The 13,118-nt window shown below is 37.6% G+C and overlaps 1 protein-coding gene across 1 annotated transcript in view; it reads left to right on the top strand.

The window, feature by feature from the left end:
* ADAMTS3 (ADAM metallopeptidase with thrombospondin type 1 motif 3) overlaps positions 1-13,118 on the top strand; it is a 297,648-nt gene that overhangs the window by 132,756 nt on the left and 151,774 nt on the right. The window contains exon 4 of the mRNA XM_027087432.1: positions 8,094-8,250. Coding sequence (XP_026943233.1) covers positions 8,094-8,250 — 157 coding nt within the window. The remainder of the gene's footprint in view (positions 1-8,093; positions 8,251-13,118) is intronic.

Genomic DNA, 13,118 nt, shown 5'->3' with positions numbered 1-13,118 from the left:
GTGACTGCTGTTTATTATTGTCAACATATAAAGACTAGAGTTTCACATTTGTGGTAGGGCTTTATGGTTTACAAAGGGTGTTCATAGACATTATCTCATCTGAAACTCCTTGGACCCCACACCCATTCTCTTGTTTCCCATTTGCATTCTGATGAGGATTAGGAAACCATCTAACCTGGTTTAGTAGAACTGGATGTCAAATATGGCTGAAAGGACCTCTCCTAGTGAGTAAGGAGGGTGGCCTTTTTTGATAGCTGTTTCCATGCTCAGAAGCTATTTGGCTTAATTCTGGATTCTTGGCAGTGTTTGAGCTGAATGATGTAGCTGGAAGAGTTGACCAGATGGGAGGGAAATTATGCAGCTGGCTTTTTAGCACAGATCACAGTTTTATAAATATCCCCTATAAATTGATGTCAAAGAGATTGTGTGAAAATTTAAATATAATAAAATATGTTTAATATAATGTGTTTAATGCTGTACTAAACAGAGTAAATATTTTAAAAAGTAATCTTTAAATTTTGGAAAATAGTTTGAGAAATACCATAAATATTTCCTATATTGTTACATGATATCACAGAATGGTAAATGTGGAGGACTTTGTGTCATAAAGGGAAATTTATGAAATATTGTCTTGGTACCATACATCAATTAAATACCATTAGAGATAGATAAGAAATGACTGCATCTGTTTAAACAAAATCCTTTATGACCATATATAATCTCGTGTGTGATATTTCTAAATATTTCTGTTATAATTCAAAAGTTGTAAATATCTGGCAGCATTGTAAATAATACCAATGCTTAGAATGTCATAGTCTGAGATATTTTTATTTTACACATATTGGGTTTTATTCTTTTAAGTCAGTACATTGTATCTTGTGAAATAAAATTGTGAGGACCTGAGAGCAGGAGTGTGAGTTATTTAATATTAGGGTATGACAATGCATGGTCTTTGAGCTTCCAGAAATGTTTGTTGAATGTGTGACTACCTAAATGAATATCTTAGTGGATAAAAGAGCCTTTACTACTTAACTATTAGTACTGATGATTTTTTGCATGGGTCCGTCTTGTCTGAAAGCATAAGTACCTTTTTTTTCCCTTTAATTGAAGTATCGCTGATTTACAATATTGTGTTAGTTTCAGGTGTACAGCAAAGTGATTCAGTTATATATTTATTTTTAAATTATATTTCATAATAGGTTATTACAAGGTATTGAATATAATTCCCTATGCTATACAGTAAATCCTTGTTGCTTATCTATTTTCATATAGTAGTTTGTTTCTGTTTGTATCCATACTTTTAATTTGCCCCTCATTTCCTCCTTCTCCCCTTTGGTAACCATAAGTCTATTTTCTATGTCTATAAGTCAGTTTCTGTTTTGTATATAGATTCATTTGTCTTATTTATTTATTTGGCAGTACGCGGGCCTCTCACTGTTGTGGCCTCTCCCGTTGCGGAGCACAGACTCCGGACGCGCAGGCTCAGCGGCCATGGTTCATGGGCCCAGCCGTTCCGCAGCACGTGGGATCCTCCCAGACCGGGGCACGAACCCGTGTCCCCTGCATCGGCAGGCGGACTCTCAACCACTGCGCCACCAGGGAAGCCCAAACAGCCCATCCTTTTAAGCCAGTTATCTTTTGATGGCCATTTAGATTGTAAAATAAACAGGAGAGTACTTTTTAAATAGTCACTCCATTTTGGGTAGCTACAGAAGGAGAAAAATCAATATGGTGGGGTGGGAAGAGCAGTGGAAGAATCTACCTATAATGTCTCTGAATAGTCTAGGATCTGAAATATATTGATGTGTGGCTTTATCACCTGCTCTTTCCATAATTCACTGTAATATCTCTTCAACCCCCACTGTACTCTAATTAGACACTTTTGTTTGTCTAGTTTTCTTCTCACAGTCTTCATTCTTTGTGTCATCTTCACTGCAGTTACTTTTACTTTGATGAAACTCTCTCCTATTTCGATGCCTATAACACTCTACTCTGTTTCCCTCCCATATGTCTTGCCATTATTTTTCAGTTTCCTTCTAAGATGTTTTATTTCAATTTGGCCATTTCTTACATTAATTTCTTCTCCCGCCCTCCCTCAAATATTAGGCACCTGCTTTGAGCCAGGCACTGTTCTGGGCCCTGGGATACAGTAGTGAATTTGACAAAGTCTGTGCTTGGTAAAGTTTACGTTCCAAAAGGGTAACAGACAATCATGTAGGTAATGCCTTGAAAAGAAAAAGTCTAGGATAGAGAGGGGAGGGGAAGCTAATTTATGTAGGTGGGGATAGTGCCAGTGAGGCTGGGGACCATGTGGCTAGAGCAGAAACAGCAAGGTGTAAAGCATTAGGAGAAGCCAGAAAAATAGGCAATGTCAGGCCATGTAGGGCCTGGTAGGCCATGGTTCCGAGTTCAGATCTTAGGAATTTCCTATACAGTAATATTCTAAGGTTCTGTGATCATTTCCCAAGATTTGCTATTGGCCCTCCCTCAAATCTCTTTATGAACTTTTCTTATTCGTTCTTTTCCCCAAACAGTTTCAGCTATTGCTTCTGAGAATATGCATCCCATTTCCAATATACTTATGGCTATGACAGTTTTTCTGAATAACAATTCTGCGTCTCTCCACTGCATGCTGGGCATTTTCACCCCTACCCCAAGTGAACATGCTTAATAGGCTAATCTTCTTCCTGCCTTTCCAGTTAGCTTTCCCTTGTAGCTTTCTGTTTCTGTGAACAAAAGCATTAATTTCCTAGTCACTCAACTTCAAAATTTAGGAGTCATCTTGGATTGCATCTTCTTCTCTTCCTTTTCTTCTCATTTTGTCATTCCACAAATATTTATTGAGCATCTAGTTTGTGCCAGGCACTGTTGTAGGCACTTGGGATACAGAGTGAACAGAACAGACTGAAAATAATTCCTGACCAGCAGGGTAGTGTTGGGAGATTGAGAATGAGCAAGGAACATGATAAATGATTAGGTTATTTAGTACGTTAGAAGCAGTGAGTGTAATGGAAAAGATGAGCAGGGTAAGAGGGCTTGGGGTGCTGGGTGGGGGAAGCAGGTGGGTGATCAGGGTGTGCTTCACTTAGTCAAGGACTAAAGGAGGTGAAAGAGTTAGGCATGTGGAATTTTGGGGGAGGAAGATTCCAAGAAAGGAAAGTGCAAGTGGAAAGTGCCTTTCCAGTGCAAAGGTCTTAACGAGGGCACGTGCCTGGGGTGTCCGGGATCAGCAAGGAGCCCACTGTGGCTAAAGTGGAACCAGCAAGGGCAAGAGTAAAGAGATGAGGCCCAGGAGGTGGTGGTGTTGAGAGTGGCCATCCTAAGGACTTTGATTACTGATCTGCGTGGAAGGGGAGCCCTTGGAAGGTTTTGAGCAGAGGAGCTTACATTTTAACAGGCGACCAAGTATTTATTTTTTACTACTCTCTCTCTTTTTTTTTTTTTTTTTTTTTCGTACGCAGGCCTCTCACTGCTGTGGCCTCTCTCGTTGCGGAGCACAGACTCCGGACGCGCAGGCTCAGCGGCCATGGCTCACGGGCCCAGCCGTTCCACGGCACGTGGGATCCTCCCAGACCGGGGCACGAACCCGCGTCCCCTGCATCGGCAGGCGGGCTCTCAACCACTGCTCCACCAGGGAAGCCCATCACTCTTGAATTCATTCCTTTTTCCTTTCTCTTTCCTCTTTTCTGTTCACATTGCCACTTTTGCCACCTGAACTTTGATTTTAGCCCCGTGCTTGCTTTTTTCCTAGTTCTTTCTTCCTTCTGGAACTTAATCATCAGATAAATCTTTAAACACCACTTTGTTTTGGTCCATCTGATCAACCTTAGTTGTTGTTCTCCATTCTACAAATTAAAATTCAGACACGAGATGACACAAGGCCTCCGTAACCTTGTTTCCCAGAACTGCCCTGCACAGACTCTGCTCTGAATGAACGGGTTACCCACTGTCCTCAAGCACGTCTTGGGCTTTCGCACTTCACAACCTTTGCTCAAGCTTGAACTGTCTCACGTCTAATGCCTCCTCTCACATCGCCAGTACGGCAATCCTTCCACCTTTTGAAGACCACCATGAGTCTCTAAAAATTCTTCATCCCCTCCCTTTTACCATTCATTTATGTCACTTTTCATCAGAAAATGTATTGAAGACGTATTTTGTGCAGCCATTGTGCTGGTGCTGAAGGAGACAAAGGTGAATTAAGAGGTACAGGTCTGCCCCAGGAGCTGACACTGCCACAGGGGAGACAGAGAATCATAAAGTTAACATTTAGGTAAAACAACCTGGCATTTGTGTTAAGGGCCGTGAGTCAGAATGAACGGCTAAGATGGATCCTCATTTAGATAGGGGTACTTAATCTACATGGGGGTGAGGAAGTCAGAAAATCATTTCTAAGGAAGCAACATTTAAGCTGAGGCCTGGTGAATAAAAATTAGCCAGCTAAGGGAAGTGTGGAGTGGTAGGAGAGGAGCCTTCTAAGTAGAACCAACAGCATTTCAAAAGCCTGAGGCTATAAAGAGCTTGGGAATATCAAAAGAAAAACAACACTGAACAAAGGCCCCAAAGGCTGGGGCACAGTCAGTATGGGAGAGTGGTAGTGCTTGGGGTTCATAGGCAGGGCTGGATGATGCAGGCCTTGAAAGCCATGGTGAGGAGTGTGGTTTTAGGTGCAGTGAGAAGCAGCTGAAGTGTTTCCAGCAAAGGAGTGACATGATCTTATTTGAGGTTGAGACTGCCATCTGCTCATCAAAAAACATTTGTCTTTTCTCCCTGGGCACACAGCCAGATTCCATTTCCTGACACACTTTGCAGTTGGCTGTGAGCCAGCCATGTGACTGTATACTACCTGTGGAAGTAAGTGGTAGTGGTGAGTACCAGGGCCAGCTCATAAAAATCTCCCATGGGTGCTTCCTCCTGCTGTTTCCCTTTCTGACTGGGCAGCTTGTATTGAAATGGCTGAGCCACCATCAGCCTCGAGCCCTGCATGGCTGTGTGGAGCAAAGCCCCCTCCCAGCTGACCTAGAACTGTTCTGAGCTTTTATGTGAGCAAGAAAGGAGCACCTGATGTTTTGAGCCATTACGTATTCAGTCTATTTGTCACCACATTCTAGTTTGCCTAAAATAATACAATAATTTGAAAAAGCAATTTTGGCTGCTATGCTATGTGAAAATGTGAGACAGTGTGAACAACAGCAGTGGCCAAAGTGAAATTCCCATGGGCCCTAGGGAGATTTCAGTTGAAATAGATTTTAGATAATTTCAGATGGAGAATCAACAGCTCCTATTGACAGTTTGCTTGTGCAGCAGGCCTGTGGGAAAACAATCTCACTTGATTTGACTTTCAACTGCCATCTCACTTACTTTCTAGACTTTTCATAACATACCTCATTGAATACCTTTAGGCATATATTTTATTTATTTGACTAGATTGCCCTCAACTGGAGGGTAAATGAACCATGTCTTTGAGAATTTTTAATTTTACTATGGTATCTAGTACAATGCTTTAGATAAGGTTTTTTTTTTTTTCCATTAAACTTTGCTTAAATTGATGAATAAAAGGGTAGGCTCTCAGAGTTCCTGTCCATAGAATTATTGGTGGTCATATGACCCAGCTTTTGCCTTTCCATTGATATTGCCCCAACCTGGTTTAGATGTTCAATTGCCTTCTAAGGGGGAGGGTTAGCTGTGTTAAATTTTACCTGTGATCTAGTGGAGAAGTAACATCATGGGGCCTGAGATTTGAGTGTTTGCAATGGAAGGTATGTAGAAATGATTTTTAATGGCATGTGGGTTAATCCTTACTGCTTTTCCCCATGACTTTCAAGTGTCCCCAGTAACCATTGCCCATTGTTCAGAGGTTGCTGGCTGCTTCAGTGACCCTGTTTCCACCCAGGGTTAGGCACTCATCTGGGAGAATCATTATGATCTATGGAAAGTCTCACAATAGGAGGCAATTTCTGTAATCCAAATAAGCAATGGTGAGGTCTGTAACTAAGGATGTGGCAGTGGAAATAGAAAGATGGGAAAAGAATGTAAGAGACTTTAGAGAACACTGTGACTGAATGGGTCTGGGGCAAAGAAAAGACTGCAATGAAGATGAATACTGATAAACTTCAATCTGTAAACTTAGGTATGCATCAACAGACCTGCGTTTCCATGACAAAGCCAGTTAACGCTGCCTCCCACCAACAGATGGTGCTAGTAATGAGGCTGGACATTTCAGCCTTAGGCGTGGTACAGTTAACTTGTTATATGTTTACTGTGTTTGTGCCTAGTTTGAATCTGTTTTATGAACATCATTAACCCATCCATGCCTGAGCAAGGCAAAAAAGTGATGTTGAAATTACTGGTAAAATGAGATTTAAGAATATGACACTAATGCTAAAGAGATTTAAATGACAATTAAAAAGCATGAGAAAGATGTTGGAAGTTGTATTGTAGAGGAGATGAATCCATTGACAGGAGAAACAACTCTGAAGGGTAAAGATCTAATCAGGCCACTTGTGAAAACACTACTTTTCCCCTACAAGAGTAGGGGAAAAGTAATTGATCAGATGAGAAAATAACTCCAAATATTGGAGTTGTGTCTGGAAGATCAGCATTACTACTGAATGCCCACTAGCTCAATGTTCTTTGTAATGAAGGTTAGAAGTTTGTTCAAGAGGGTAAAAGCTAAACACTGTGAAAGAGCTGTAGTGCTCTTTCCTTGTAAGACAAGGTGTAAATTCAAAGGCTGTTTGTATGAGCACATCTAGGTGGATGTAGAAATGGCATTTGGAGACACCATAACTTCTAAGAATTCTCTATGAGGCTTACACAGGCAAATGAGGGGATAGAGCGTATCTAGTGGGAGAAAACAGAATTGGAAGGGGGTGACAGACTTGACTACAACAGAAAAGCCATAGTCATAGGCATATTTGCTGAAAACGAATGCTATTCGGCAAGGTTTACCTACCTTTCATGTCTGTGCTGCTTGACATGGAGGGGTGGAGCCATTAGACCAACGGGTAGAAGGGGTGGGAACCATTCCCCCCAGCCTTGCCTATGGTCCATATGAGCCAGTGACCTCATATTTGAAAATATAGAATAAGGGCCTCAGAAGAAAAATATGACTTAGATCTGATAAATATTTTCAAAATAATTACAATGCTACACTACCACATTATTTCTTCAACTTTGTTTTCAAATAAATGTACTGCTGTTCAAATTAATACTACATATTAGTGTATGACCTTTACAGTAGGAATATGAACTATAACTATTTGAGTGTAATGTGGACTCGATACTTAAGGAAGAATAAATTTCAGACAAAACCATCATTTCTCTTCAGCTATAGTATTGAATAGTATAGTCCTGATGTTTTGTAAATAAACCAAAGATGAAACCGTGTCAGAAAGAAACACTAGAGAGGTGGAAGGAAGTAACTGAATGTAAGATAACCTTTTCATGCAAAAGGATGAAACTTGAGAAGGAAAAATTATGTAAAATCATGAAATTAGATTAATACGGGACAAATGAGCTAGTTCTTCAAATTAATAAATATTAGAAATGCGGGGTTTCCAATGAAACTTAGGCTAACTAAGGACCGAAATAACTTGATGTAGTGAGTGCCCCGTGGAACTCATTCCTCTTATACCATAGTGATATGGCAGGAAGATGTAAATGAGTTACAGAAGATGTAAATACTTGACATGCATGGACAGAAGCTCCACAATGGGTTATTATGGGAAATCAGAGATGCTTCTTGAATTTATGTGCCCATAAGATTGTTTTAGAGATAAGATACTGAGTAGAATATATAAATGTACTTCTTTTAGTCTGATAAAATGTATAGATTGTATGATTTCCTCATTCTTATCCTATATAAAGCTCTTATTCTACCTTGTATGAATTTTTTATTCCTACCATAGATGAATTTCTGTCTTATATGAATAACTGATATTAATCATAGCTTAACCATTTTACATTTATAACCAAAAGTGGGAAGAAAACCCATTAGTTTTCAAAAATTATATTCTTGCCATTTAAAAACCTACTTGTGAGCTAAAGACGATAGATATTTCCTTTAACGTTAATACATTTTATGTTTTCTCTAGGCTGGAATGATAAAAGGTGATAAAGATGAGTATTTCATTGAACCCTTGGAAAGAGGTAAGCAGATGGAGGAAGAAAAGGGAAGGATTCATGTTGTCTACAAGAGATCAGCAGTAGAACGGGCTCCCATAGATATGTCCCAAGACTTCCACTACAGAGGTAGGCATCTTTGATAATAATTAACTGTGATTCTAACATATATTGAAAACAACTCTGCCATCAATTAAGAGAATGTGACTGTCATGTGCTCTTATATAAAATGTGAAGGTAGCGAAATAAGTTTATGTTTATAAATCATGAAATATGGCTTGCCTGTTTTTAAATGTGTAAGAGGAATATATGTTACAGGTATTATTTTATTTCAGGGCATTATTGTATCCCCCAATTTGTTATTTATGACTTCTTTTAAATTTTCACATTAAAATGATCTTTTCTCTAGCTTGTGTTAAAATTTGAAAATATTTGTGTCTTCCAGAAGTATCTAAATTATGCATTATTAATATTACTTTAAAACTTTTGAAATGAGATATATTGACATGGCAAAGAATTATATTTTGTTTTAAGTCCAGCTGATAGATACATTTGAAAATAAGAATGCTATCTGACTTTGTCTATTTGGCAAAACTTTTTACAATATGGAAGAGACAATGAGTTGAATGATTCTGTCGAATTTTATTTTAAGGTAGGCTGAACCACCAAAGTCAAGTGAATTATGGCACATGAAGGTTTTCTATTTTGGTTTTAATGAGATCTGAAAGTAACTTTGTATTAAAGAGATGTTTTTATAAGTTGGGTATAGAAGTTTTCTTTATGGAGAAGAAAGGAACTATGGGAATCCATGTTTTTTTTAACCAGATCTCAAAAAGTCTGTACAGTTGACCCTTGACCAACTTTGGAGTTGGAGTGTCAGTCCTCCTTGCGCTGGAAAGTCCGTGTATTATTTATAGTCTGCCCGCCGTATATGCGGGTCCTCAGCATCAGAGTTTCCACCTCTACAGAGTCAACCAATGCTGGCTTCAACTAACCGAGAATCAGCGGATCATGTAGTACTGTAGTATTTACTTTAGGAAAAAACCACGTATAAGTGGACCAAGGCAGTTCAAACCCCTGTTGTTCAAGGGTCAACTGTATTTTCTTTTGCCAGGCCAACTTTCTGAATGGAAGGCAATGGAAATTTCCCCTAGGGAAATGTCAGGGATACAGATAATCTTCTTAATTTAGCAGTTATCTGTCTTGTAGATTAATGATGTCTTTTGAGAGTTGTTACCTGGTTATTAGTCTGATTTAAGGGAAGCCACCAGCTTCCCTTAATATGTTGTATTAATTGGAATGGTACAATTTAAAGTACATTTAAAATTACCATGGTCTGACAGTGTTTTGAGAAATTTCTGGTTTGAAACAACAGGTGTGTATTAATAGATGCAGTACTGTGAAATGTGTGCCTATCCCAGAGGGTCACTGTGGTGTAATAGAAAGAGGATACACTTTGCAGTTAGATAGACATGTGTGAGCAATAGCTGTACAATATCAACTTATTAGATTAGTAGTTAACGTTTTTAAGCCTCCGTTTATCTGTGAATAGAAAACAAAAATATATCGTGCAAAAAATAAATAAATAAAAATATATTGCGCAATTGTAATAAGTATTAGAACTAATATATGCAGATTGCTGAATGTAGCCCTCAGCAATAATAGTTGCCTAATCAATGTTACCTGTTGTTATTAATTATTGATATTAATTATCTTCTGCAAAAGATTTACATGTTGAGTTTTGTTAAAGTTGAATAGTTAGACATTGCTTGTCCTCGTGTTGTGAATACATTACCTTTAATTCTCATTTATAAGTATTTTCATATTTTAAAAATGTTATTCTAAATCAGAAGACTGGGTATGTCAAAAGATAGTAGGATACAGTACTTTTTCTGTAGTCTTGGTTGTTATATATTAACAATATCTAATATCTCTTGAGGCAATGGTCAAACATATTTTAGAAAACCATAGACCACATGTATGGAATGGTCTTAGAGGACTGGAAACCAGATTAGTGTCTATGACTCTCATCCTGTTTGCTCCGTCTGTCACACTACAGTTTCACCAAACTGTACCCTATTGCTCCATTTCAGTCCCTGAAGATAACTGTATCTATAAATATCAGCCCTTGGTACTTTCCAATAGTCTGATATTTATAGAGGAGGAGAGATTAATTTTTTTCTTGAAATCAGAAAATTGCAAGAAATATTATGTTTAATACCTATTGCATTTTTAGATGCTAGATTAGGAGAAATAAGTTAGGAGTCAAGGTATGTATGTTTAAAAGAATTGGATGTAATTAAGATATTTTGGGACATTATTTTAGGAAATTATTAAAAATATAAATTCCAGTAGATCAGTATCAATATACTCCGATTATATGAGGAAATTTTAAGAATGCAGACTCTGAAGACTGAGTTTTTCAGTTGCAAATAGAAGATTACCTTGTGGTAGAGGTAGGTCACAACCTAGAGTAATATATATTGGAAAGGTTTTCAACAGTCACGGGTCAAAGCAAAAGGGGTTCCTTTGTTAACTCTCAGTTATCTTAAAAGTGGAACCAAAATAAAATCATTCAGTTCTCTTAAAATATTCTGTGATAAACCTTAGTATGAGCTTAACAATTTTTATTTTCTTATTTATACAGTTCTGATTGAACTGAGTTGCTGGTGATATCAATTTACCTCCTTTTGAGAGTCTTAAAATGTAACTATATATTTTAAAAGTGTAAATATCCTCCTACATTAAATAGAGATTCAAATTTAGAACTTGAAGTACCATACTATAAAGTTTAAATTCTTTTTTTAACTTCTTGGTTATAGAACTGAGAGCCAAGCTTTTTCATGGCCTAAATACTTTCCAAGTGAAAATTAAGGATATATTTTTATAATGTTTTCCATCATTCTAAAATGTAAAATTAAACAGATTCCAGGATTAGAAAGGTATATTGATTTATAAATGACAACTATAGTACCATATAAAATAGTGCTTTTCTGGATCAGTATAGGATGTTATTTTAGGAGACATGAGGTCTCTCTTCAATGAGTTAGAAGAAGAGGAATAAAATACGTAAGACTTTGTTAGAAAGAGATGTATTTGAGGGCCATGGGCTTCATAAATTTCTCTAACAGAAAGTCAGGAGGAGTTTTAATCATAAGCAAGGCACTTCTATCAGTAGAGTCCCTGTAAGTAAATACTCTGCTGTCGTAATATCTTATGGAAAAACCCAAATGAACTTTTTGGCCAACCCAATGTTTTGCTAGTTGTCACACTGATTGCCTGGCCACATTTCTTGCTTTGTCATTTTATCAACTCAGAACTGCCATGCATTTGAGGTCTGTAATTTGTTGCAAGTGTTCTAAATTAAAACAAATTATTACCTGAACTAGGTGAGTAGTAGTGAGAAGGAGAGAAGGAGCCAAACTGGGTTGAGATTGAAGTAAAACTGATTGGGTTATTCGATAGAGTAGATGGGGGAAGAGAGAGAGAGAGATCAAGGATGACTCAGAATCCTAATCTGGAAGACTAGAGAATTCTCTTTCCAGAATTCAGGTGTTTCAAATGAGAAGTAGAAATAGGCTTGATGAAGGATGACAAGTGGCTATACTTTTGGATATATTACGTTCAAGGATCCATTGGGATAGTAAGTGAACTAAAAAAACTCATAGTGTATTTTCATAACCATGTCCCAGAGTCATTGCATGAGTGTCTTTATATACCTGTTGTAGTAGGAATGGGTAGAGGTTATCTTGGGAGTCAGGTGGCAGATATTGGCTCATGGATGCTTAGAATGTCTCTGCTTGCCTTCAACTCTCATTCCAAAATCTGTATCAGTGAGAATCAGAAAATGAACACTGCACAGGTTTGGGAGCCCATGAAAGATGTTTGCTACCTATCACTATAGGAGAGAAGACATTATGTCCTTAAAAAAACAACAAAGTAAAAATAAGGCAAAAATTATGCTTCTACCATACTCAAGAGCCCTAAGTTATTCCACTTGACTAAATGCAAACCTGTATTTTGATTCCTTATCTTTAAGAATATTTATCTAATTTTCCAATAAAATTCAAAGCTTTGAATCTGTTGAGACAATATATTATATGGTACAATTCAACAACAACAAAAACAAAATCTCTCAACCATTCCCAAATATGGCACAGATTTTCTTTCCTTGACCCTTAAGGAATTTATATTGTTTTTCAAATGAGGAAAAATATGAATAGTGTTTTAAAATATATTGAACTTGTAAAATCATAAATAGAGCACTCTGCTGTAGAATTACTCTTCTAAGAATAACACCTAAAGCAATTTTACATTTGGCAATATACATAATCTCTTCCAGTGCAGAACTGGCAGGTATTCACAACACATAGCGCAGCCAGGTTCTGGCAAAGAATACCATCCTTTTCATTTACAACAAATATAAACTTGGCATGCTTATGATAAAGAAATTTGTCTACTTCATCTTAGGGGAGAGTTGAATTTACCTCTTTTTCTGATTTCTGCTTTGGGAGTATGGAGATCACATTCATTCTTGGCATCTTTAGTTTGTACAAAATTATTTTGTATTTTACTGATTTGAAATTTTATTTGGTAACGACATGGCTAATAAACTACCAAAGGGTCATAAAGTTCACCTCCACTGTTTAAATCAGTCATCGGTCTAAACTCAGATAAAAAACAAATGTACTTCTGATCATCTCTTAAGAATGTCTCCATTGTCATCAATAAGAAGTTTGCTTTAGGCAGTCTATTTTCTGGGGGTGGGAGGGGGACTGTACTTGTATGACATCATTCAGCTTTTCATATTTTTTTCTTAATCCCTGGGCCCTTAGGCTTCTCCCCTCAAATTACAAACTATTCATTCACCAGAAGCTTTGTGTTAAAGTAATTTTTGTAATTACTTCCTACCAGTGGGAAACAAGGAATAGTAAGCCTTTATCTCCTGGCTTCCTTTCAGGATTTTCATTTTCCTGCATGAACCCAAGTGCTTGTGT

Source organism: Aethalodelphis obliquidens, unplaced genomic scaffold (genome assembly GCF_003676395.1).
Source record: "Aethalodelphis obliquidens isolate GAN/ISIS:26980383/991018 unplaced genomic scaffold, ASM367639v1 scaffold59, whole genome shotgun sequence".
Classification (NCBI taxonomy): domain Eukaryota; kingdom Metazoa; phylum Chordata; class Mammalia; order Artiodactyla; family Delphinidae; genus Aethalodelphis; species Aethalodelphis obliquidens.
The sequence above is the reverse complement of the archived record's forward strand: the minus strand, read 5'-3'. Positions and strand labels throughout refer to the sequence as shown.